The following is a 26,151-nucleotide window of genomic DNA, read 5'->3' as shown; positions in this document are numbered from 1 at the left end:
AGAGCTTGGCCTCCTTAATCATGGTACCTCATCTGAAGATGAAGTAGGACTGCTGAGAGGAAACGAAACTACATGATCAAGCAAAGAAGAACATAAGCACAGGCAGACTTGCTTACCTCAAAAGCAGGGCCTTTAAAAATAGTCTTGTTGGGGGCAGGGACCTAACTACAGAGTAGAAGAGAATTGAGCTGGGAACAAAGTAGTAAAATTGGGACACTAGACTTTAAGACATCATATTTGGAGTTATTTGGGGAATTGTTACATAGAATCTCTGGGGAAGCAATTACGAGAAGGAAGGGCAGCCAGAGAGATGGCTGATTTTCTAAAAGACAACCAACTATTTTAAGGGGAAATGAACTTTGGCAGATGACTCATGAGCCTAAGAAGGGAGCTTAATGATCTAAAATGCAAAGAAGTACAGACAACAAAGAGATTGGAAAAAAGAATAGACAACAAGAAATGAGTACAAACGTGTTGTTTCAGTACTTAGGGACAAAATGCAGAAGGTCAAAGTTCAAGGGGCTAGCAAGAAGTGTTATGGATTATAAAAAGGGATTCTACAGGTATGCTAGTAGCAAAAAGTGTGTGGGGAATACAACCATAGATAACATGGAAAAGGCTAGAGAACATGATGCCTTCTATGCGTTGGTCTTCACAAGAAGAAAATTCTTCATGTATCAATATGGTTGGGGGGGAGAGAGGCAGTCCATTCTGGGCGTGGAGTTGAGGGATTATGGAAAGAAGTTGAATATAGTCACATTCATAGATTCACCCAAGGGTACTGAAAGAGCTGTCCCACCATGACTGAAAAACTGCTGTCTGTAATCCATTAAAAATTACATCAATCAGTGATAGTCCCTTGACTAGACAGACTAGTGATGTACCTGTCCTAATGAAAGCAAGAGGCCACCACAGGCACTGTAAACTAGTAACTCTTCCCTCAGTTTCTGGAATAGTGTGAAGAGCACACTTTTGTAATCCATTTTCTAACACTGAAGGATGAAGGTAACTGGGAATAGTCAGCACAGAGTTACCGAGGGCATATTATTCTTTATGAACTCAAATGACATTTAAATATGTTGAAGGGATGTAATAAATGACCACTGCCTCCAGCAGCCCAGGGGCTTGGAGGTTTCTCTTGCCCAGCCATAGAAGGCAAGCTGGGGGCACCTTGAGACCTGGGAGTGTCTGTCTTGGGCTGATGGACCTTGTTGCTACTTTCCCATTTGCAGATTCCACCAGTTGCACAGCTGAGTACTTATGCCAGAGAAACAGAGGGACATGCAGAAGACACAGGACTGGCTACAGACTGCCCCAGGCAAGGTGCTTCCTTCAACAGCAGGTACCTACAGGAACGTACTCGCATAAAACACAAGCACTAGCAGTCAGATCCCTTTTTTGGCATATGCAGGAGGTCACTGACCCAGGCACACACCCAGGACCTCCTGGGGTCACAGGTGCACACACATTCGCAATCCCCCAGGTACCAGTGTGACGCCAGTAGCTGTCACTCAGCCCTTGAAGCCCTCTCACACAGGTAGAGAGATCGCATTGAGAGTTAAAAAAGGATTTAACAAGAAGATAGGACAGATTGCGGTGATGAGGTTGCAGGCTCAGACAAGTGTACTGACCAGACCTGTTTTTCACACAGACATCACAACACCCACAAAATGATGAAAATGTAGAACAGCACAAAATAGTTTGTGATTTGGGACAAAATACTGGATGTTAAGACTTTAAAGAGAAAGAATAGTCTGAAGTGTGTAATTTTATTGCAGTACTTAAGAACCTAGCATAAGAACTAACAGATGCTGACACTAAGGGCTCTGTAATTTAGGAGATAAAAGCAGAACAAAAGCCAGCGACTAGAAGTTTTGAAAACAGAGTAAGAAGTCTTACATATCAGTGAGGCAGAGTGGCCAGTGGAATCAAAGCAAGTGATATTTTTCTTAAATCTTGATGTCTTCAAGAGCTGAATTTGTTTTCAGAAGTTATTCTTTAGTGATTGCAGTATAAGAAAAAGGTGTGAAATGCAATAAAAATTAACCAGATTTAAGTCCACTGGTCTATTTTTCTTTACTCTCTGGATCTATACAGGAATGGTATAATAATGGCAAAATTAATAAGCACCAAGGCAACCTGCTATTGATTTCATAACGAGTGACTCCCTTCTGTGCTACAGCATTACAAGTACTTCTGGCATTAGGATTAGCATGGTAGTCCTGAGGCAATGGTCTATTGTGACACACAGGCTACACGAGGTCAACTGGAAGAAAACAAGTATTTTCCCAGACAATACTCATTTTATTTAGTGACAATGTTAAATATTAACTGACAAGAGTGTATTTTCGAAATATTACTTGCAATTTTAAAAAACATTGCCTAGGAAGATGTCATGTGACTATACATCTCTGTATGACACATGGCAAAGAATATAGATTTATAGTTTTACCAGATAAAATATCTAAGGTGGTTTTTTTTATTTTAATAGAATGAATATTTTGATTTGCTTTTTCTTGTCTGGAGTGATGCTGAACTATTAATAATATGATCAAAAGCAGGATAATGTTCTGCTATTGTTAATCACAACATAAAATTTGTGCAGCTTTAATTCTCTTAGTGCAGTTACACTGCAAACTTGCAACATGACCTAGCACTACATTTTATAGCATAAATATTTATTTATTCTTTCTTTAAACTTTGCTTGCGATTTGATAACTCCCCTTCATTTATTACATCAATTTTAAAATATTGACAATCATAATTTTCCCTTTGACTTCCATTTACCAAAGGGATTTCAGAACTACCTACCACGTTAATGACTGTCTTGACAAATGGTACAATAAAGCCAAAGCCTGATAAGCATCTTCCATGTTTTTTATTTCGCTGAATATAAAGCCATTTTATTTCTGCATGACATGCTGTGGACAGTAGATACAAGTCTATGAATAGGCATTGTTGGGATGTTTTCTGTCCACAGTTAGTATTCCAAGATCAGAAGGATATGACAGATAGTTTTATGTGACTCCTTAGACAATATGGCAGATACTCATATATTCAGCCAAAAGAAACTCCAGCACCCTTTTTTTTTTTTTTTTTTTAACTTGTTATCTAACAGGTTAAATTACAGTAAAAATTCAGAATTAAGATTGTAATCTTATATTTAGTATGTTTCCTTGTTAGATTTAATAGGCTTCATTTTTAAAATAGGAGTTTAAATGATCAATATATGTTTAGGTAATTTAAGCATTCTTGATTTTTTTTTTTCTTTGTGAACTTTCTTTCAGAAACACTAGGCAAATTCTATTTAATTCCATTTTTATTAAGGGCTTGCTGAAGCAATCTTATGACAGAAAGTAGCCATACCCAAAACAGCTATGGCAAAATCTGAACAACAACAATAACAAAAAGCCTATGGTATCTGTCAGGTAGTAAGCCTGGTGACAACTTTAGAACTTAAAGTCTGTGGCTTTTACAACTCTAGCCTAGCAAACATTTTTTGTGCAGATCTTTTATAGACACCTCTCCAATATTAAGCAGTAATTCATTAGTAATCCTTTAAATTTTTACATGAAGTTAGTAGTGATATTATTAGCTTAATACAACTAGTACTTTGTGAACCTTACCTAAATCCAAGATTTAGATTATGTGTAGTAACATTTCTGAATTTTGATATGCAGAAGAGCTAAAAATATATTATCCTATTTGTTCACATTCTCTAGCTTTATACCGACAGCCAAAATTATTTTTAGCATCCACATCCTGGCACGTTTAAGTCCTAATATTATTTCTGATCTACATGCTTCAATAATCCCGTACATCAGCTACCAATTTTTCTTAATATTCCCGAAAGAAATGTGTAATAGATCCCTAGAAGTTACTAGATGGAAATTCTATTATGTTAATAAATACCATCTGCTCCCTTCTTTCCTTCTCCCACCTCCTGTTACCTATAAAGATAAGTCTTGAAATTTTAAAAATTGCTCGCAAACCCCTCTCAAAATCATTTCAGCAGAATTGCCGAATTCCTATTGCACCACCCCAGTACAAACATGAAGACCATTTCATTATTTATGCAGTGTACAGTAATTCAGTTTTATAATTCATCTTTTAAAAGATGTGTAGCACTACAAAACAGATAAAATTATATTTCATAACACTATTATAAATAATTGTGCTTAATCTCCAGGACATTCATAGTTTTATGTATAAGAATAACTTACATACTAAGTTCCTTTTTTCTTATCCATGATCAATAGAATAGCACAAAAATGCCTATCGTATTTACCTCGAATGAAGATTGCCATAAATTCTAGCAGTAAATTTGTTAATGAAGTCAATGATTTTAACAATGTCAGTTACCTGTTTAATAGCTGTTAAATAGCCCAGCAAGAACCAAAGGAAGCACTGTTCAAAGCAGGACTGGGGTCACTGAAGCCCCTCGCTGTATGGGCCAAGCTGCTTTGTTGCTTTCTTTCTCAGCAGCTGTATTTCCCCTGCTGTGCTCTCAATGAATAAAGCTGCTTATGTATCTTAGGAACACAGGAAATGGAAAAGTGCATCAAATTCTTCTATTCCAAACCCAAAATAATCTTATCAGAAATAAAATAAAAAGGACACAGCTACACTATGACTTGGCCTAAATTATCAAACAGGAGATTAAGTATAACACTTATCCTCCATATGTTAATAGCCATGCATGTTACACAGACCCTGAAAGCTACTAAAAAAAAAAAAAAAACCCAAACAAAAAAACCACAAAACACAAAACAAAAAAACCCACCAGGCATAGAATCAGCAGACTTCCCCCATTTCTTACTCCAGCCAGCCAGCAAAGCTGTGCTGCTAGACAGAGACAAAATGATAAATTGCGGCTGGTAATTATTATAGCTCGAGTTTTTGTCTTAAAATCCCTCCCGAATTTTCAATGCATGTCATCATTTTCTGTTGTCACTGTAAGTGAAGTCCTTTTCTTTTGAGTAATCTGTTTCAGTTTTCTCTCACGAAATCTTTTTTCTCCGCGGGTATTGTGCTATATAGACAGGTGTATTTCTCAAATGTGTTCTTTCCTAAATAATAGACAAACTGAACTTAAAAAAAACAGTACCAAATCTAACCCAAATATCCCACTTGACACTGAGGAAAGAAAGACAGGTGAGAAGCAAAGGAGAGAAGAAGAGACAAAGAGAAGGGTGAAGGGACAGAGGGTACAGACTGAGTCTTATGGTATTGATGGTAGGAGGCCAGAGTTGGTGTTTCTGTGGTCTGTTGTGTACTTAGTTTGACTGGATGCAATTGCAGACGCTTGCATGTGCCCCAGAATAGTAGTTCTACTGATGATATAAATTCATGTCTTTTCATTTTTTTTCCTCAGGAGACCAGAAAATTAATATGTTCCTCTATGCTGTGATCAAGAAATTCCATGGTAGAGTCATATTTCCCGCAGATAATATCAGGTACTCTGGAGTTTCTTGTCAACTTTCAGCTCAACTGCAAATATCTCAAGGCAGATAGGAGGTCTGAGAAGGAGCTGTTGGTGGGCTTTGTTTATTTGGTTTGGGGCTTTTTTTGTTTGTTTTTTTGGGGGTGTTGGTTGTTTGTTGGGTTTTTTTTAGACAGTGAATAGTAATGTATCCCATATAACCATCTATGACATCTATTTCCAAATGTTTCAAAGGAAAGTCTGTTAAATGATCACTGATTATGAAAGGTATGTTCCTTCTTTTTCAAATCACACCTGGATCTAATCTCTTCAGATATATGTCTCTACTGCTTATCCTGCCTTTCATGCTGTCTCTATCATTCTGCTTTATTTGAATGATAAGGTGCTAATCATTTCTATCTTAGGTCTCAAATTACAGATCCATAATGAAGCACTTAAGTATGTGGTCTGATATTTAGGGGTACTCAGTATGCAGATGTTTCATCAGGAAGGTAAAAGAAGAGGTACTGGGCAATCAAAATTTTTAAAAATTGGTTACTAGGTAGAACCAGACCTGAAAATGTTGATTGCAGGGTTATACACATTCACAAAGAGTACAAGAACAGAAACGGAGATTGCCCTGATGTGATTACCATTTAAATACATCTATTCTCTCATGTCAAGGAACAATGCATGAAATGAATGTAACAAAATGAGTTTTCATATCTTTGCTGGCTGGGTATAAAGACAGGAAACTTCATAGGAAGTCAGAAAAACAGGAATTGAAAGAAAAAAAACTGAACAAAGGTGCTTTGATGCAACTCTTCAAAAAGCAGGTCTGGCCATGGTAAGAGAGACTGCATTTAACTAAAACTTTGGGCTCTAGCCTAACTTCTTTCAATATTCCTGATTTCACAAAATAATGCCTCAGATTCCAGAAAGATGAGTATAAAATTCAAGGTAACAAGTTTATGTTTTGTTCTAAAATGCTGATTTCTGTGGTTGAAAGTAAGATATCCCCACACTTTGTCAGTGATTTAGGAGCCTGAGTTTTATTATTCACCACGTTATTTTAGCCTGGAAAGGAACTATGTGAGGCGTCAGTCATATGTGCAAATTGAAATCTCTTAGTGATCTTCTATTTCAAGTTTAATCATTCTCTATGATAACTGAAATGCATAGTACACTACCTGTTAGGATTAGTAGTGCAAAACCTTTTGGCAACCAACATACAAGGACAGCAGATGATACCATATATAGTGAATCTGAATTTCCCAATTTATGGCACCACATCAATGATGAAAAATGCTGCATATTTTCCTAACATGCATGAGAAGTACATACTATATTTTAAATAGTTAATATTCCATAAGAATTGCATAGTATATTTCCATATGAAATTTTTGCAATAATGCTGCTGCTGAACAAAGGTACTGAACACTTGAAAAATTATCAGACTACAGAGTAGCTATAATCTAGCCAAAAAAACCCCGTTACACTTAGGTTGAATTGACAAACTACAAAGTAGCTATAATCCAGCCAAAACCAGTTACACATAGCTTGAATTTCTGTTTTGTAAACTATCTCTTGCTTATGTGTAAACCAGAAAAAAGTGTAATTGCTTCATCTATTTTCTATAATAACTCGAAGGACAAGAAAGGCTTGAAAATTCTTATACGTTTTTCATTTCATATCTTGACGTAAGCGCATATAGGAGGGAACATCTATATGAAGTAGCATTCTAACACATCATGTCTGAAAGTAAACTGTGTCAATGGCTGAAGATATTTTACTACAGAGTGATTGTGGGCTGTGCTTCTATGGCAGCCCTTCATTGCATTTCCAGTTTACAGATATTTTCCTAGCTGTCAAAGCGTTACTCAGCTAGTTACTTTCTCAAAGATTAGTTTCTTTTGCAGATGGGACTGAGCAGGGTACAATGGTCTCAGAGATTCTCCACGCAGTTTACTATAGCTCCTGGCTTGCTGAGAGAGATGCTAAACAGAAGGAAAATGATCAAGTGTCTTTACATCAATTTAAATAAGGAAAAGAAGAAGAAAAAAAAGGGGGGGGGGGGGGTGTAGAAAAAGCAAGTTTCTGTTTATATCCTATAAATACTTGCTCATGGTCCCAGTGCCAATAAAATGATCTAAAAAATAAATTGATAGATGATATATTCCAACTCTTCAAACATGACTAAAGTGAACTTGATCATAAACAAGGTCCTTCCTAGAACATACACACAGTAATAGGAACTTCTGGACTTCAGGAATACATGTGCCACCTCCTTTACTTCAGTGTCTGTGTGAAAAATGTAGACAGTTGTGAAAACTGCAATAGGGAAGTAGCTTTATGTCAGTTCAGAGAACTGAGTCAGCATTTCTCCTATGCAAAAGTATGAGAAGGAATCTATCCATAAAACTTGCAAATATAAATTCAACTATCTAGTGAAATTCAAGAGTTAGTAATTTCTTGCCATTAATTTGAATAAGCATATGTTAGAAGGACCAGAAAGATTATGATTATGTTTTTTTCAAATTTAAAGAAAGGAAAGGTCGTATAACATTTGTGTCTGGGTGGGACTACAGACAGCTGAGTTTTAAATATTTTGATTTCAGATGTAAGCCTATGCATCTGAATGACTCCATGAAAAGCAAACATTGTAACTAGGATAAAGGTGTAAATGTGTATTTGTAGACATTTTAGTGGAACATTTAGTTTTATTATGTATAGAGATCAGAGAAAAAAATCCAAAATCCAGAATATTTTCTTAAGAATGTCTTACCTTCATAATAAACTTTAAACCCATGAGCACTAACTGCAAAGTCACTTGTCAAGCGCAGTGAAAATACAGATTTTGTACTTGTCACAGGTGGAGGAAGATGAAATCCTGTTAACCTGAGAAACAAAAAAAGCAGAACCCATGGTTAATTGTCTGAAAAATAAAACTGTGACAGATGTCTGTTCCAAACAATATTTCATCATGGAAAGCGCAACTGACTTGAAAGTGTATAGTTTATATTACTTGAAAAAATTATTTTCATATGATAGTTTAAAGATTCAATATAAAATTTTAGCAGCCTTCATGGACACTGAACCAGGTAAGGTGTATCAGTTTGAGAAAACTGTACTTAGTAGACATGATAGTAAGATATAGAAAATGGACTTTAAAAATGGTCCAGATTATCAATTGATGGAAAAAAAAAAAAAAAAGCCCACAAACCATCAGTCAATTTACACTCGTTAGGGTTATGTTCAAGCATCTATTGTATTATTTTGCCCAGGCAAAATTGCACATATTTTACACAGGCTTCTGTTAAAGTTTGTAGTGGATGAATTGCCTGCAGTCATATGATGAAAGAAAGGGGAGCATGAGTCACTTTCATGAGAGAATTTAAGATTTTTTAATCTGTGTACTCCAGCCTCAGAGAAGATATTTCTGCTTTCACCTCTACCAGGAAATCCAGAGAGCATCATTTTGAAATCACACATCCATAAAGCAAGCTCTCTTACAAGGAATTACAGGGTTACTAGGATTTTGGGTTTCTTTGGTTGGTCAGTTTTATTAAAACCGCTATGTTTGAATTTTTGTGTACCCATAGCACTGCTATGTTCTACTAATACTCAGCTCTGCACAATCTTTTAATTTGATGTACATATGATAACACTTACTTTCTCTGTTCTAGGAAAATAACCTCTTCAGGGTTCATACCAGACCAACAAACCCCAAAGTATTTACGTGTCAAAAATATCTAAAGAGCAAATCAAGTAATTTAGCTGTGTATACTCACCAGTGACACCTAGATATGCCTTTGGAGCCCGGTTGGCCATGTGTGGCAAATTCTGTAGCAGATTAGGATGATTTATTTTAATAATTATTAACATTAAATTGTTTTCATGTGTTTGTAGCCAGGCCCCATTTTTACTTCTTACTTTGAAGTTATAATTATAGAAAAATTTAGATTGGAAGGGACAGCTATGTATTAAATGAGATTCACAGAGACATTTGATTTTGCAATACATCATTACAGGATTCCAGAACACCTAATTCATAAGTTGGTCTTGTGGACATTTAGAAAAAAGATATAAACTCTGATATTTTTTTACTGGAATAAAAAGGTATATTTTTTGATTTTGCTTGATATAAGTACTGCAGACACCAATGGTGCTTAATATTGCTTTAATACATTTGCTGCTGCTTGCACTGAAATTCAGTGTCAGTCTTGTTCTGCGATGAATAAATAAGTTATGTCCTACCATTATCAGTACTTCTAGTCTTACCAGAAGGAAAGACAGAGAGTGATGACAGAATTTTAAAGGTCAGGAAATTATTTTCTAAAAAATTATTGAATTTCAATATTACATTTATTTAATGTTTTATTTATTTTTAATGTTAAAATACCTTTAGATCAGTTCTGTATAGTGTACCAGTAATTTACCATAATACTCATTTGCTGTGGGGAGCATTAAAAGTTCTATATTTTTCTCTGATGACTATTTACTTGGTGTTGTTAATAGATAGTCTATAATGGGTGTTTTACTGTTGTTTTTTTCTTAAGCAATCTTTGGCAAAAAAACCTCCAGAATAGCCTGTCTTTTTTTCCCCAGAGAATATCCATTCATTACCCTATGCTCTTACTGAAAACACTGTTAAAGACGTTGCAATAGCCAATATATACTATTGGTTACAATCATGACAACTATGAAAGCCAAAAGATAAGATATATTACTCACAGCATAATGAGTAGAAAACTGAAAAACATGAACAGAAGTAGCAATGACACTTAAAGAGGTGTATATGCAGATCTACATACACGCAGCAAGTCATCGGTGTGTGTATCCAGAAACATATTATTTGTTTTGTCATTAGCATTTTCATGAATAATGTCATTAGAACAAGACTAGATTAAAGAATTAATATTAATATGAAAGGAGAGAATTATTTACAGAATATTTAGAAAATACTTTTTTTAATTGATTACGAGAATACATTTTTGTTCTAACAAAAAAATATAACTAAACACTTATGTTTCCCAAATGAGCATATGCATAATTGTTTGACACATCAATATCAGTGGAATTTTCCCATTACCTTATTCATAAACCAGTACGTACTTTAATTCATTGGTATCACCACTTGAAAGTAAACTCACCTGAAATAAACCCAAGGCAACAATTTTAATAAAACTTTTATCTGCAGCACCCAGCAGGTTTATTGGTATCTACTTAGCTACTCACTGATCTGAGGGAATTGTGGGCATAAACGCATAGCCAGCAGAAAAGAAATATACATTTATCCCAAATGTTTTAATCTTACGAGTGGTACACGTGCACAGCTTAGATGGATAGGGTTTTTTTAAAAAATGAACACATATGTTACTATTGTGGCAAGTGTTACAAGCTCCTCATGCAAAACAGACCATTATAAGAGCTTTCAGGGGTATGCCCTTTATCATCATTGTTATGCTGCATTTATGCAGAAAGTTTTAGTTGGTTTCTTTATTCTAGTCATTACACTTAATAGGAAAAAAAAGTGCAGAGGTTTTATTTGTGGTTTAGTAAATGCAAAATGAATTTAAAAAATCTAATATGTAATAATACAACACGCAAATATCGCTTGGTAAAATATTGCAAATTTTCTAAATGCAATGTAATGTATTTTTTTCAAACAATTGAAGTAACCTAATACTTGAGTATTATTCATTGGGTACTACAGTACATTGACCTCAGAGTTTAAGTCTCATTTGTATGTAAAAGTCTACAAAAAGTCATAAATGTTAGCTTGAATAGTTTGTCATTTAAGATGAAACATAGGAAGTACATAGTAACTGCAGGAGAGAGATGTCAGCTAAGCAGCAAATTGCCTGTAAGATAATGTATGTGCATAAGTCTGATACCGCTTCTTTAGACCAGCCACACCTATTAAGAGATTACCCTGGTAAAAGCAAAACTATAGGTGGGACACTTACGCAAAACAAACAGTCATCTCCTTAAGCTGGTATCATCTGCATATTAAACAGACTTAAAATTCAAATTTCCTGTAGTAGCTGAGGGTTTTTTATCTACAGTGATTTTCTCTCTTACATTCCATTTTCATATTCCATTCCATTTGCATCAACTTTTTCAAATTTGAAATACCTAATAGAGCGATTTGAATGTCCCTCTACTGCTGTTTTAGGTATTGTGAGGTATTTGAGACATAAACACAGAGATGGTACACGTGCCATTGGACCAAGATGAGACCCATGTTCTTCTGGAGAGTTAGAGGCCGGGTAGGATCACTTAGGGATTTGAGATGTGCCTGCATGTTCTGTTAAGCACTGCAGTCATCCCTCAGCAGAAAAAAATTTATACTAGGACAGGTGGCAGGTTTTGTTTGGTTTGTTTTTGGGTTGGTTTTTTTTTAGGATTTTCATTTACCCCGTCCTCATCCTCTTTCCCTTTTTGGTTTTGGAATTGGCTCTTTTAATAATCCCCCAAATCCATAAAGAAATCCCACAAGCCATTGGTATGTACTGCTGTGGTGAGAAACCATGGGAACTAAAGACAATGTCTATAGAAGTCTGAGAAGGAAATACACTTCCTTCTGTCTCAACTCTTTAAAAAATGAATTTTTGAACTATAACATTCTCCTGGCATTTTTGATTGAGATGCTGCAGCTCAGCTACGGAGTGTTATCCAACGTGTGCTTGGCAGCACGCTTTAGTGGTTAATGCCCAGGGGTAATGGATCTCAAAGGTCTTTTCTAATCTAAATGATTCTATGATGCAACAGTAAGTACAGAGTACTATAACTACTCTGTGGTACCCTCTTCATCCTCCTGAGGAAAAACCAAGGCTATTGGGGACCCAGAAGGACATCAGAAGGGTGAGAACACCACCAGAGAAGAGACAAAAATTCTAGGAAGTTTCTGGACATTTTTAAGTATTAGCAATGGGATTTTTCATTAGTTACTTGCAGTATGAGTATTAGTAGTACTGTAAGTGAATAAGTAATAACATCTGTTATATTGAGTGTTATACCTTTATTCGTTAAGGCCTTGGAAAAATAAGACAGATCTTATTTGAGTCCTCAGATGTCTCTAAGTACTCAGGATGCAAGTGCACAAAATTTCCTGATGTACGAATAAAGTGACTAAAGTATGTCTCTTTCAAGCTGAGAAAATAGTTTTGAAGGAAGCTGTGTCAAAGTTCTCTGAATTCATCCTTATATGTTTTTTCAGTGATGGAAAAGGCCAAATGGAGTACGCAACAAAACATTGCCTTATGTCTGCAGGAATTCATTAATCAATTAAAAATTAATTAAAATATGTAAATAAATTCTAAGAAATGTTGATTGTGTTTTAATCTTTATAAAAATCTGTAGTAATATATTTTTTGGTTTATAAGTGATTGAAAATTGCATTAATATTTTATTTCAAACACACCATTTACAGTATGTGCCACTTTTCCTATGAGTTACTGTATTTTGGCATATGCTGTAAATTCACAAAATAAACGTGCATACAATAGTAAGCAATTGAATCTGTTTTCCTTTTTCACAGTGTACTTTGAAAGACTATTACTTCTAGAGTATTTATAACATATCTCTTTTTTTTAAAAATCATTTATATCATCATTTTAAAATGACAAATCATCTTAGATTTATGGTTTCCAAGCTCTTTTTCTGACTGAAAATTTCTGAAGTTTGATCAATCATTCATTTTCTGCTTCACCGTGGTCCTTGGAATAAAGCTTTACTCATATATCAAGCGCACCTTTAGCTGCATGCTGGACTTAAAACTCACAAGCCCTTAAGGAAAAACATGCTCCCAGCTGCAGGATCACATTAAAGCAATCTTTTCATAACTGCAAAGTTGAAATGATGGAAAGCAGTCTTGATTAGTCACACAAAAGTTCGTCTAGATAAATCGATTACTTGAGATTGTGGTGTGATAAATCAGTTGACAGCATTTCCTCATTTCCTGTGTATCTTAGATAATTGCTCTTGGACAAAGCCTTGATTATCTTTTTAATTTTAAAATACATTTTTTAAAATGTATTTTAAAGGGGTTTTTTTATATACTTCACAGAATTCTAAGTTCTCTAAAGTCTGTTACTGATTTCCAAAGACTATACAGTTAATCTAGAATATTTCAGTTTGGATTGGATAGTATAAAAGGACATTCACCAAAAGATCTTTTAAGTGACTAGTAGTCTTTCACTTGATTTCAATAAACTTTTGATTAGCTCACAGAAATTTTACAACAGGAAGAGTTCTAGGCTAATCTGAAAGGTGTAAGAAATGTTTGTCCCTAATTTACATACAATAATGCAGAAACATAGAACATGTCAACATGTCAATTTATTATAACTTTGATTGTAAAATTAGTGTCAAAATCCATCCATTTCCACTTTTAGTTTGATCTCCAAAGAACTGTTTATTCTTAATGTCAAATGGAGAAGATGGATTCTGAAAAAGAATTGGCAAAATAAGCAAAATGCCAATCATAAAATAAAATTGGGTAAAATTATTTTTTTTATACCTTCACTGAGAATCTTCCCTATAGGTAAAGCCAAACTTCGTGAAGACAGTAGAAATGTTATTGCATATTTAGCTGTTTTCAGGAAATTGAATTATCTGATATATTGAAACCACAGCTAAAATAGTTTTATAATTATAGCTGCTGCATTTATAATAGGTAACTCTTCTTTTTCTTCCACTATGAAATTTTGATCTCAGTAATAACCATGCAACTTGATAATATTCAAAGAACATTAACCTTAAAATCCATAGTACATAAACAAATGAAGCTGCATAACCAGTGGATTTCTCCCATTAAACTAAATGGAATCCTCCTACCAATAGTGTTATTTTCTGCTATTTTCTGTCCAGTAACATATTATGTACTGTTTATGCTGACTACTATTTAATACTTACCAAATAAATACAACTTAAACTTAGTAAGGTACTGCTGGGGCTTGGTCTTGTTGGACTACATGCTGATGAATTCATTATTAGCTGATGGAGCCTATCTGTGTGTTTGTGTATTCATATACACTTCTAATCATTTTCTAAGTAGCAGATGATTAGATTTATTATCTGACTAGCCTGATGTTACACTGATTCAATTTCAAATTTAGTAAGATTAGGTCTTTTGCCTGCCAAATTCTTGTTTAACATTTTCCCACTAGCTCCGATTATTGAAAAAAAAAATACGTTAAAAATAATCATAGATGCACTCAGGAGAAGGGATTGCTTATTTGCATTTTTTAAAAGATAAAAGTGTGTTCTTCTCACCTGATTTGGTACTGCATTTGTTGTGATCAGCATCTGGTTGACTGAAATAATAGGTTTCTTCAGTATTGTTTCTATGCACAGTTTTATTTTTGTCTTCTAATACTTATCAATTATTTTTTTTCTGAGGACCTCATCTCCTTGTATATGTCATGGCATTTTCTTATTTTGAATACTGAGATACTGAAGAGAAGTTATGATTACTTAATAAAGTATGAATTTTAAATGTTCATTGTGTCCGATTCGGCATCCCAGATCCTGGCTGCCACATTAAAATTACCTGTTTCCCTATTGGCATGTTTCTGGTTACCCTCTTTCGTGACAACGCAAAATCCAGCACGCACTTCCCTTTCAGTCTGTTTTGTGGTCCTTTTTTCTTGTCTGTCTTCTATAACAATTCATCAGACATGTAAGCACCTCTTATTTCTAAACAGCAAACTAAGCATCTACCAGTAGAAAGTTCCAAAAGCACTGAAAACTAGTTAGGTAGCAGTAGCAGTTAAGCATAAAAAGTAGTCAACAGAAAAGCTAGGAAAGGCAAGGTAATAAGCTTTTAAAAATAAAGTATGCATTTCACTACTGATATATTGGATGATATCTATAAAATTAAATACATTATTTAAGTATCAGTGGTGCTTTTATGTTTATGAAGGAGTTAAGAAATTAATTGCTTTAAAAAATAAAGTTACTTACAACTGTTATCTACATATATCTTTGCTTTTGAGTAAGACCACGCACCTTTAAAGTAACATATAACATATTAACCCCATGCTTCTCCTCCTTCCCTGAAACTGAATAGTCCATATTCCACATACGAAGGCATACAGGTCATTCAGTCTGAAGTATAGCTCATGCTGCTGGATTCATATAACAAATTCCACAGCCTAATGTTTGAGATTCAGCTCTAAATGTTTTAACAAGTTTTACTCTCAATATCCACTGTAAACTAGGAAGAATGCCTCAAAAGAAAAGAGATATTTTTTTTCACTTTTGCTTTGGCTTTCCCATGCAGTTTACCAAAATTACATTAATCTTCCCAAATAATAAATAGTTTTCCTATTGAAAATATTAAAAATAAACAGGATAGTTACTGTAAAAAGATTGCCTGGGTATCCCAAAATATTCATTCCACAACACAAGATAACAGGGTAAATCAGGTTGAAAGGGACCTCAGGAGGTCCCCCTGAGGTCCCTATTCCAGCCTTTTCTCATAGCAGGGGCAGGTCTGAGGTCAGACCAGGTTGCTCAGGGCTTTATACTCTTATGTCTTGAAAATCTACAAGGATGGAGATGGTCCAGCCTCTCTGGGCAGTCAGATCTGATCCTTAATTGTTCGTGAGATATACTATGTCAGATCCAAATTATTCTATGTGGTAATAGCCTCTTTCCCTGATTTAAGTAACATACCTAAGTGATCACAAATACCACAGAAGAGAAGACCTTGCAAATCTAATATGCAATATTAACACACACTGAAATTGGAAAGTGCTCTTTTCCCAGTGAAGGAACAGGTCTAAAGAACAAGAGACCAGGATTCAGACTTGTTTTAAAAGTTCTAATCTCTATAGAGAGACAGTTATTTCTCACAGTCCTTACTTTAAATAAAATCATAGAAGCACAGCATAGTTTGGGCTGGAACTTCCCTGCAATAAGCAAGAACATCTTCAACTAGACCAGGTTGCTCAGAGCCCCGTCCCACCTGACTTGAACACAGGGATGGGGCATCTACCACCTCTCTGGGCAACCTGTGCCAATGTTTCACCACCCTCATTGTAAAAAATTTTTTTCCTTATATCTGAATCTACACTTTTAGTTTAAAAGCCTTACTAAAAAGTCTGTCCCTGTCTTACAAGCTCCTTTAAGTACTCAAAGGCTGCAATAACATCTCCCTGGAGCTTCTAGTTCAGGGGTCCTCAAACTATGGCCCATGGGCCAGATACGGCCCCCCAGGGTCCTCAATCCAGCCCCCGGTATTTACAGACCCCCCGCCCCCCCCTGCCCCGCTGGGGGTTGGGGGGGGGGAAACCAAGCAGCCGCAGATGACTGCCTGCCACTTCATCTGCGTGCTGGCCCCCTGTTTAAAAAGTTTGAGGACCCCTTCTCTAGTTGCAGGAGAGGGGAGAAAACAAAGCTCAGAGGGCAATAGTAAGGAAATGCAGAGGTTTCCAAAGTTGAGAGACACAATGTCTAACATATCAGCTGTTCAGCTGATAGGAGAGTAGCTAATCCAAGAGAAGATCATGTATGCTCCAAAGAAATTCTGATGAATTGGAAGCACAATCACTTATGCGGCAATCTAGCCACTACTCACACTTATTAATGAACTTTGGAGGGAGAAACAACGACTTCACTTTGTATTTCTGTCTTTTTGCAGATATAACTATTTTTCCTGCATTATATTAGAAAGTAAAATAGACTGGAATAATTTAAATTGTAATATATTCCTTTTTAATCCTTCCTACTTATTTTTTTTTTCTTTGATTCAGTATATATTTTCCTATAGTACTCAAATAATCAAGCATCATGCTCTTTTTGCTAGTGTTCTGCTATACTTTATTAGAAAAAACCCTATTTTAATTTAAAGAAAAGCTATTAATTCTTCCACAATAATAGAAAGAATTCTATGACATTTAAAAGTGGCAAATTAAAACTGATGACGTTCAATTACCTTGCTGAACTAGTTCTTTTATTAATCCAAGAATTTAGAAGAATTCAGAAAGGGGTTGAATGTGTAACCAATAAGGAAATTCAGAGTTTAGCAGTATATCACTGAAAGAATTTCTAGGTTTAGGAGGGATATGAAAATCTCACGATTCAAGAAACCAATCAGTTTCTAGGCAGCGAGTTAAACTGAGGCTCTGCAATGTGCATGTTCCATGTGTGCATTGGGTGCAGGTGTCAAGGCTTTGCTAGCAGAGGAGGCTCTGTGAGGAGAGGCCAGGGACTGCCCTGTGGTGGACACAGCTGGTTCCAGCCAGCTCCACAACAGACTGCACAACACAGCTGAGTCCATCAGCAAAGCTGGTGGCACCTCTGTGAAAATGTATTTAAGAAGTGGCAAAATGCTGCACAAGCCGTGAGGGGTGAGGAAAAAAAATGTGTGAAAAAACAGACCTGTGAACACTGAGGTTGGAGAAGGAAGAGGAGGAGGTGCTCCAGGCAGTGTAGCAGATATTCCCCTGCAGCCCATGGAGGTCCATGCCAAAGCATACATCCACACTAGCCTGTGGATGACCCCACACAAGAACAGGTGGATATCACCTGAAGTAATTGTAGCCCATTGAGAGGACCCACACTGAAGCAGCCCATGAAGGACCCAAGGTGGAGTAGGGAAAAGTGTGATGAGAAAGGAGCAGCAGAGAGAAGCTGTTACGGACCAACCACAACCCCACGTTCCCCACCTGCCCTGTGCTGCTCAGGGGCAAGGCAGAGGAGATAATCAGGAGTCAAGTTGAACCTGAGGAGAAAACAGTGGGGATGGGGGGAAGGTGCTTTAGTTTTTGTCTTTGTTTCTCACCATCCAACTCTCTCTTTAATTGGCCATTAATTAAATTAATTTTCCCCAAATTGAATCTGGTTTGCCTGTGACAGTAATTGTTAAGCGGTCTCTGTACCTTTACCTTGACCAAGAAGATTTTTAATTTTATTTTCTCTTGCTGTCCTGCTGTTGAGGGGGAGTGACAGAGTGGCTGGGTGGGCGTCTGGCAGCCAGCCAAGGTCAGCCCACCACATTCTCTAATGTTCTTTCTTACACCAGTTCAGAACAAACATTTTTGAAATCTGAAAAGTGTATTGGAAAAGGAAAACACTGCTCTGCTGCTTAAGAGTCAATTAAGCCTGAATCTAATTACTGTTTAAGTTTTGGGTGTGCATGTGCATATGCACAGGTACATGTTGAGAAATTAAAGGTGTTGAATTGCAGCTAGGAGTATTGCAAACTTGATCTGCACCATCCCGGTAAAATTCAACTGATGTTTGGTCTTCCAATTTTACTTCCAAGGAAGCAGTTACTTACCCATTGAATTAGGAAGAAAGTAAGAAATGTAAGCACTTCTTTAAAAGAATTCAAATATGAATAGGAGCAACTCCTACACTTTTTATACATCTGTTCAATCAGTTTAAAACAAGTAAACAGAATTTGTCTTAATAGCCTATAAAACAAAGCAAACAAGATTGAGCACAAGTGGCTGACTGCATTCAAGTTTTGCTCTCACTGAAAATGTTAAGTATCTTTATTCCACAATTCATTAACAAATCAGCATATGATTTATGAACTAATTTATTTTTGTCAAATGATAATTTTTCCCTGTCAAAATGCAAAACTGCTCATGCGATCTATTATTTTAAAATAATGATCATAGGTCAAGGCTGAACATTTTTAATTGAACAGCTGCTTGGAACTAAACAATAAATTACTTATCAGTTTCTGGCATGATCATTATATTCTTTACAAAGCATGTATCTAAGAACTGCCATCATCCATTACCACTGTGAAACTTTTATTACACAACCCTCCACTTTTTTTTAGCATCAGAAATGAAACAGACTTTATAAATAATTATATTTCCTGTAACAGCCAATTTATTTTAATACATAAAAAAGCAAGAAGAACTTCAAACAGTAAGTAAGAAGCAGGTATCTCACTACCATACAAACAGTCTTTAAAGATCTCTAGGGTGAGGATTTGCCTGCTTCTTTTATAGAAAAGCTGATCAGAACACAACATATCAAAACAATTACTTTTAGAGCATTTGAAAACATTCTACATTCCTAAAGTAACAAGATTTAAAAAATGATGAAGTAAGCAGCACATATTTTTAGCCTTTCGCAGCTAGAACAGTACATTTTAGCAGACCTTGGAGCTTTCCAAACACCAAAGGAGGGGAGCCTGCTCCTTCTGATTTTCCCACAGTTCTGACACTGACTTCACACTGGTTCTAAGGATTTACACACTTCTCTGTGAATTGGTTCATTTAAGCACTCTGATGAAGAACTAATCCATTAAAAATAAACTCAAGTCAATTCAATTAGCATATCCACAAAGGGATATGCCTGATGAGTGCCAGACCCAAAGGAAGTGCAGGGGACGATCACACAGCCAAAGTCAGAGGAATACGGGCACTGGATTTGCTTCTATAAGTGACAACAAGCTTTTAGATGAGCTCAACTATCTTTTGTAACTTTGCCTCAATGTGTGAAAATAGCACAATATGGAAAGGAGAGATGCCATATTTTGCTTATCACTGTTGCAGGTGCCAGGAACTTCCAGAACAGCTTCAACTTATACTAAATATTCACTGGAGGTTTGGAATTCATCCATGACCAAAATGCTTGTGACACTATCACCACACATGTTACTTCTGGTACAGTGATAAAGTTGTAGTAGCAGGGCATGTGAAGGAGGAAAAGCTATCTGCATATATTTCAGAATCTATGCTTTTAATATGAAAAACTCACTATCTTGGAATATAAAGACGTCATTGAGTAATAGCAACAAATAGAACAAATCCTATCAATTCATCAGCTAAATTAGCTGGAAAACAGACTGCAATGGTTAAACAAACAAACAAACAAACAAACCCCAAACAAACAAACAAAACCCAAACAAATAAACAAAAAAATCCATTTTCTTTATTTCATTCCTTTTCTTCCAGAAAATTTGCAATCTGTGTCAAAAGCAAACTACTTTTCTCACAGACCCCTGTTCACTTTAAAGGAGAAAATATAGGCAGAGTATGTGGCAGAGGGCAAGAGAGGGAAGTCCAGAGGATGCTAGAGGAAGGCGTTTCTCCTCCAGCGCTGGGTATGGCTATCTTTCTACAGAGAGGTCTGGAGCATATGGTGCTTCACAACAGAGCCTGTATCCACTGCAGTGGAGAAAAGTATGTATAAAGATTTTATTTTTGGCCACTGCAATGAGAAATTAAATTCTCAATTACCTATATCCATTCTGAAATGCCTTGTGTGGAGGGCAAGTAGAGGTGAAGGAAAACTTTATAGCTGCATGGGAAAAGGGATCCAGAACACAGGAAAAAAAATGGGAAAACATAGGACAACACAGACAGCCAAATAAAAAACAAAGTGAAGGTGAAGAAAGCCAGGATATAATGGAAAAGAGTTTTCATTTACAGATCTAAAACTCTGAGACAGATCTGGGCAAAAAGCTGTGACACTCGAAACACTATCCCATCAAACCATAAATAAGACCCTACTGAGATCTTTATAAAATCAGAAAAGTAAAGGGTTGTAAATTAATATATCTATAACATAAGCACAATGTATATACTACATAAGCATAAAGTATATAAACATATCATTTTCTCATAGCAGGTAAGTATTTCATTCTATATTGATCATTATATCTGAAATGCCATAACAAAATTTCTAGGCAGAAAGCAAAAAGCATTTTAAAGAAAATCATATTTCAGTGCAAAATAAAAAGTAAGGTCCCTCTTCCAAGGGAGAAAAATCTAAATTAAAATTTGGACTTAGAAAATGTAGATTTTTTTTCTCCTTCCCCTATAATCAATGTATGTGGGGTTTTTTCCATTTCCATCCTCACAAAACAAAAAGAAGACTCCCTAAGAAGAAAAAGACTCACCACAGTATAATTACATTTCAGATTTGTTTAAAAAAGAATCAAGTATAATTTTTCAAATTAACTGACTGCTCTTATCAAACATTTCCTGTGAAATGAAAAGAAAAAAATAGCAATTATGAAAGGAATTTTTGGTTACATGAAAGACAGTGAAACATTTTAAATCTAGTTTAACATACCAGAAGGGTGTCAGGTACCTTATTCTAACTTCCACTTTCTGGAAATCTTCCCTTAACTGATCTAACAAAGGAGAAATCCTTCCAAAATTAATGTGTAAAATTAATTTAAAGATAAGTGTATCATTCCCATTGCCACTTTTTATACAGATTTATAACCCCTACAACAGAGATTCTTAGTGCCCATTGGACAGTGGACTTAATATAAACTCCATTGTAACCAGTCAGCATCTTCCCACCAATTTCCATGGGCTTTGAGTCACACCTTTGCATCCTCTACAAACCAGCTCTGAACATCTCTAATAAAATCAAAAGGATCTACATTTGTTCAGCAATTGCAAACCAAGCTTTTAGTTGGTTTTCACACAAGGGCCACTGAAAAAGAGCACCTATCTGAAGCAAACTAGTTAGCATGTAAAAGTACAGAGCTCTTCAGTTTTAGTGGCATTTTCTTCCTAATAGTTATAATAAACATAGATAAGCATTCCAAAAGTCATCAGCATAGGGACAAAATGCAGATTACCCATGACAACAATAAATGCACTAAAATATTCTTCTCTTTTTCTTGACAATGTAGTTTTTAGCATGTCATTCTGCTATGCATGAAAGCATACAATGTTATACTATTGCTAAAAAAAAAAAGGTGTTTTTCTAACATTTAAGTCTGAACTAGAACTGTTATTGCAGCAGAGACCAAATAATTACATTTAAAGTTTTAAGAACACACTGCTATATATCTGTACTATTCCACTGTTAGAGACAGTGATTTCAAAATATGATATTGCTTTTCCTTACAAAGTAGCACTTTGAGTAAACATTACTAAGAAAAGTCCAATATGACAAGGTCTTTTTGATTACATGCTGAGAATACACTGTTTTAGCAAACAGAGAAAACTATTTGCATGTGAAGACTGCCACAATCATTTCAGGAAAGGAACTGTCAAAGATTCTGTTACTTTTGTTGAAAACATGTAATAAAATGCAGCTACTGTTCATCTCTGTATTTAGGATTGGATAATAGCTATGCATATATAAAATGCACATCTGTAAATAGTTACAGGTCTGCTAGGTCTGCATCTAGAATGTACATTTTTATAAATGGGGGCAGGTTTAAATAAACATAATAGAATAATATAAATATGAGTCCACCTATCTGATCTATTTTGCAGTCATCAAGGAATAGGTTAGACTTTGTGATCTTAATTCCATATATGAGTAATTTTGACATTAAAAAAACAGTTCTCAATAAACAGAATCAGATAGTGGAGCAAACAAGACTTAAGGGAAATAATAATTACTACAAACAGAATAAATTACAAAAAGAGGATGAGTGATCAACCCACATTTCATACAAACGTAAGTAGTTACAGTGGTTATTTTTTTACTACTTTAATTGATAAAGACAGTCAAATAAAAAACCTATGCAGGAACTTTCAAACATTTTCATTGTCCCCACATTGTTTGGATGTACGTTTTATAAAAATGCTAAACATAACCTTTTCAAACCACTGAGACACAAAATTATTTCTGGGACACAATCTATTTAACAGGGTACACAGTGAATAGGGGGTGTTAGAACACTGAAGGTTGGTCCTGCTCTGTATCTTTCTTGAAATTTTACCTTTGCATTCAATACCAGGAATAACTAACCACTTTTCTAAATATAAATCTGGAAAAAAGCACTTTGTTTTAACAGGTTTTTTATTAAAAAGATAGAATAACAACACACAAACAGCAAACTAAATAAAATTGTGTGTTGAGGATTATCATTATTTTGAAAAAAACAGTAACCCCTCTGCTTTTGAAATGATTTCTTCATGGCTTAGTATCAGTTAGAAAAATTCTTACAGCTACACCACATAAATCAGTGTTAAGAACCACTGCCATATAAATCTGGATCACATTAGCATAATAATGAAACCTGGTATTACCGTATGTTGATCGATAACCTAGTGTAGTTCTGGACAACCAGAAAAGAAAGTCCAATACTCTGAGAAAACAGATTTAATTTCCTTAGACAACCACTGAGAACACCTTAGTCACAGAAAGATTAAACCTACTTCACCCCAAAACACAGGGTCAGAGAACAGGTTTTTAAATGCTCCACATAAAACTGAACAATCATGTCAAATGTAATTCCAGGGTTCAGTGTACCCAAAGCTGAAAGCCTATCTGAATATTGCTTATTACAGGTGCAAATACTATGATACAAATAGAAACTTGTCTAGATTTTTTTGGTTCAGGGCTTTTTGTAATTTTAGTTAAGGCCACTGTGAGATCTTAAAAAAAGTAATCTTCAAAAGCAATGATTTCACACATAGAAGTTACAAATATGAAAAGGTAAAGTCAAAAAAGAGAAATTAGGAGAGGATAATCAATCAGAGTTGGGTTAGAAAGGCAGGACAGAGATGGATAAAATAATTTTACTAAGGCATGTGGAATGGAATGGAATAAGAAAAATTATAGAAAATAGTTTGGTAGTGAAAGCAATATTGTAAAAAGACAAAGGTACAAATACATTCAGAGATTATTTTTCATGGGAAAGCCTAATCAAATCCATTGTTTTCCATTTTAACTTTAAAAAAAAAAAAAGGGAGAAAGATCTTCATTTTAGTATTTTGCCATATCCAGAATCATAATTACAGAATTTATAATATACACCCCAAAACTGAGATATGTACATAGTATTTATATGTGGAAACACAGTACCACTTCATACTATTTTTTATAGTATTTCATCTGGGGGAAAAAATTACTTTAATTTGTTTACGTAGTGAACTAATATTATTTTTCATACTTCTGAGTTCTGTATTTTGGCCAGCGGTTTACTTGATTTTTCTATGTTTTTGCTTGTCATAGAAGATTTTGTGATGATTTTATACTTTAAATATTTTTTTCAATTCTATACCTACATATATGTTCACTTCCTATGATCACTTGAAATCATAGAGGAAATAAAAATAATTGAGAAATTATTACAGCCATGATCCATTTTTATATGATCTGCCATAACATTTTTAAAATGACACTGGGACTAGGCCAAGAATATTTTTGCAATTATTAATAATCAAATGGCCATGAGAGGTAATTACCTTTATCAGCACATCACCGTGACTTCTTCATTCAAGTTATATTTATAGAGTTGGATTATCAAGTACAATACCACATACCTCTTATGAAGACAGTAAACTAAGGACTGACTTCATTTCAAACTTCAAAAAACCTATACTTTGACTTAATTTCAGATTTGCCATGGGAGAAAATTTGTGACAGTGGTTATGATTTGAAAATTATTTCTTTTAATATTTTCTTTTTCCTTTAAACAGTATAAATATTTTTTGCAATTTATCAACAGCTACTTTCTAAATGACATCTGAAATACTACAGTATATGAACATTTGCAGTTCAGGAATAGCCTAAATGTACAGCTGCTTTCCCTCAGGACTTTGCCACTTCTGTGTATGTAGAGTTCCATTTCTGACTGCATGGGTCTGCTATACCCTTTATAGCACTTATCTCTTCTCATTCCTGTCATGTCTTGTTGCTTAGTAAAGTTTCTCAATTTTTTTAGACATTTATGTAATAAAATACATATACCAAAGATTTTATGTATTTATATATTATATATGCTATTTCTTCACAAATTTCTTCCTAATTTGTATAGTTAGTGTTTATTAGTTAGATCGTCAAACTAGGCCCTTTTTGTTTCACTTTTTCCAGCACCCAGTATACCCAAATATACCCCAAAATACAAGCTCCATTCTTTGTACATAGATGCTTGTTACGCTTGAGAGGTGTTCTCATCAACTTTAATCACCTTGTAAAAGACAAGAAGTGACAGAAGTCACTGAAAGTAACTTTAAACTTGTGATCAAGAAAAGCAAATTATTTTTATTTTAGAGGAAATTCTACTATTGTTTAAAGCTGCATAAAATATACATTTCTTTCTGTCCCGAGCTCATATTATAAGGGAGCAATATTTAACAACCAAAATTACTTCAGTCCTTTGTATAGATGTTATCAGGCTCTTTCCTGTAAACTTTGAGAAGTAGATATGTAGTATATATGTTTTACAATGCAAAAATGTAAGCATGTTGGAGCCATGTAATCTGGTCAAGACCATGTAAGAAAATTGCATAAAAATGTAATGACTGAATTTGTAAATCCTAATGAAAAAGATATTTTTGTACAACTATCTGTATCACTACACTAAGGTCCTGAAAACCTGCACTGATTACTGAAGAGCTAATAATAGACTTGTAGATAATTTCTTTGATGCTACTAGCACTTATAAATAATCTTTGGGGTATTTGGGGTTTTTTCTGTTGCTTTGGTTTGGGGATTTTTTGGTAGGAAAAACCCGCTCTTCCATGTCAGCAGATTCAAGGATTTCTAGTATATTGTTGACATTAACTTGTACTTAGGTACAATAAAATATAACATATTTTATATTTCCATAAATAATTTGGATGACAAAATATTCAGTTCAAACTGTGCAATGTAATGTAATCTATAGGAGTCACTTTTCAGTAATAATCTATCGCATTCACAATTTAAGGCAAATATTAGAGAGATAGAAAGAAAAGTTCTCCAGTTCAGTTGAGCCTCATGCCTATAGATTACTTCATTCTAGTAAGTGTACATGTAAATACACACAGACACACACACACATACACATA

General features: G+C 34.9%; 1 protein-coding gene across 3 annotated transcripts in view; it reads right to left on the bottom strand.

Moving 5' to 3' along the window:
* Nucleotides 1-26,151, bottom strand: part of CSMD3 (CUB and Sushi multiple domains 3) — a 726,530-nt gene that overhangs the window by 606,378 nt on the left and 94,001 nt on the right. For all 3 annotated transcript variants that reach the window (XM_055706136.1, XM_055706138.1, XM_055706139.1), the window contains exon 3: nucleotides 8,208-8,320. In XM_055706136.1, coding sequence (XP_055562111.1) covers nucleotides 8,208-8,320 — 113 coding nt within the window. The remainder of the gene's footprint in view (nucleotides 1-8,207; nucleotides 8,321-26,151) is intronic.

The sequence above is a fragment of the Falco cherrug genome, chromosome 3, assembly GCF_023634085.1.
Source record: "Falco cherrug isolate bFalChe1 chromosome 3, bFalChe1.pri, whole genome shotgun sequence".
NCBI classification, from domain to species: domain Eukaryota; kingdom Metazoa; phylum Chordata; class Aves; order Falconiformes; family Falconidae; genus Falco; species Falco cherrug.
Note: the sequence above shows the minus strand (reverse complement) of the source record. Positions and strands in the feature narration are given on the sequence as shown.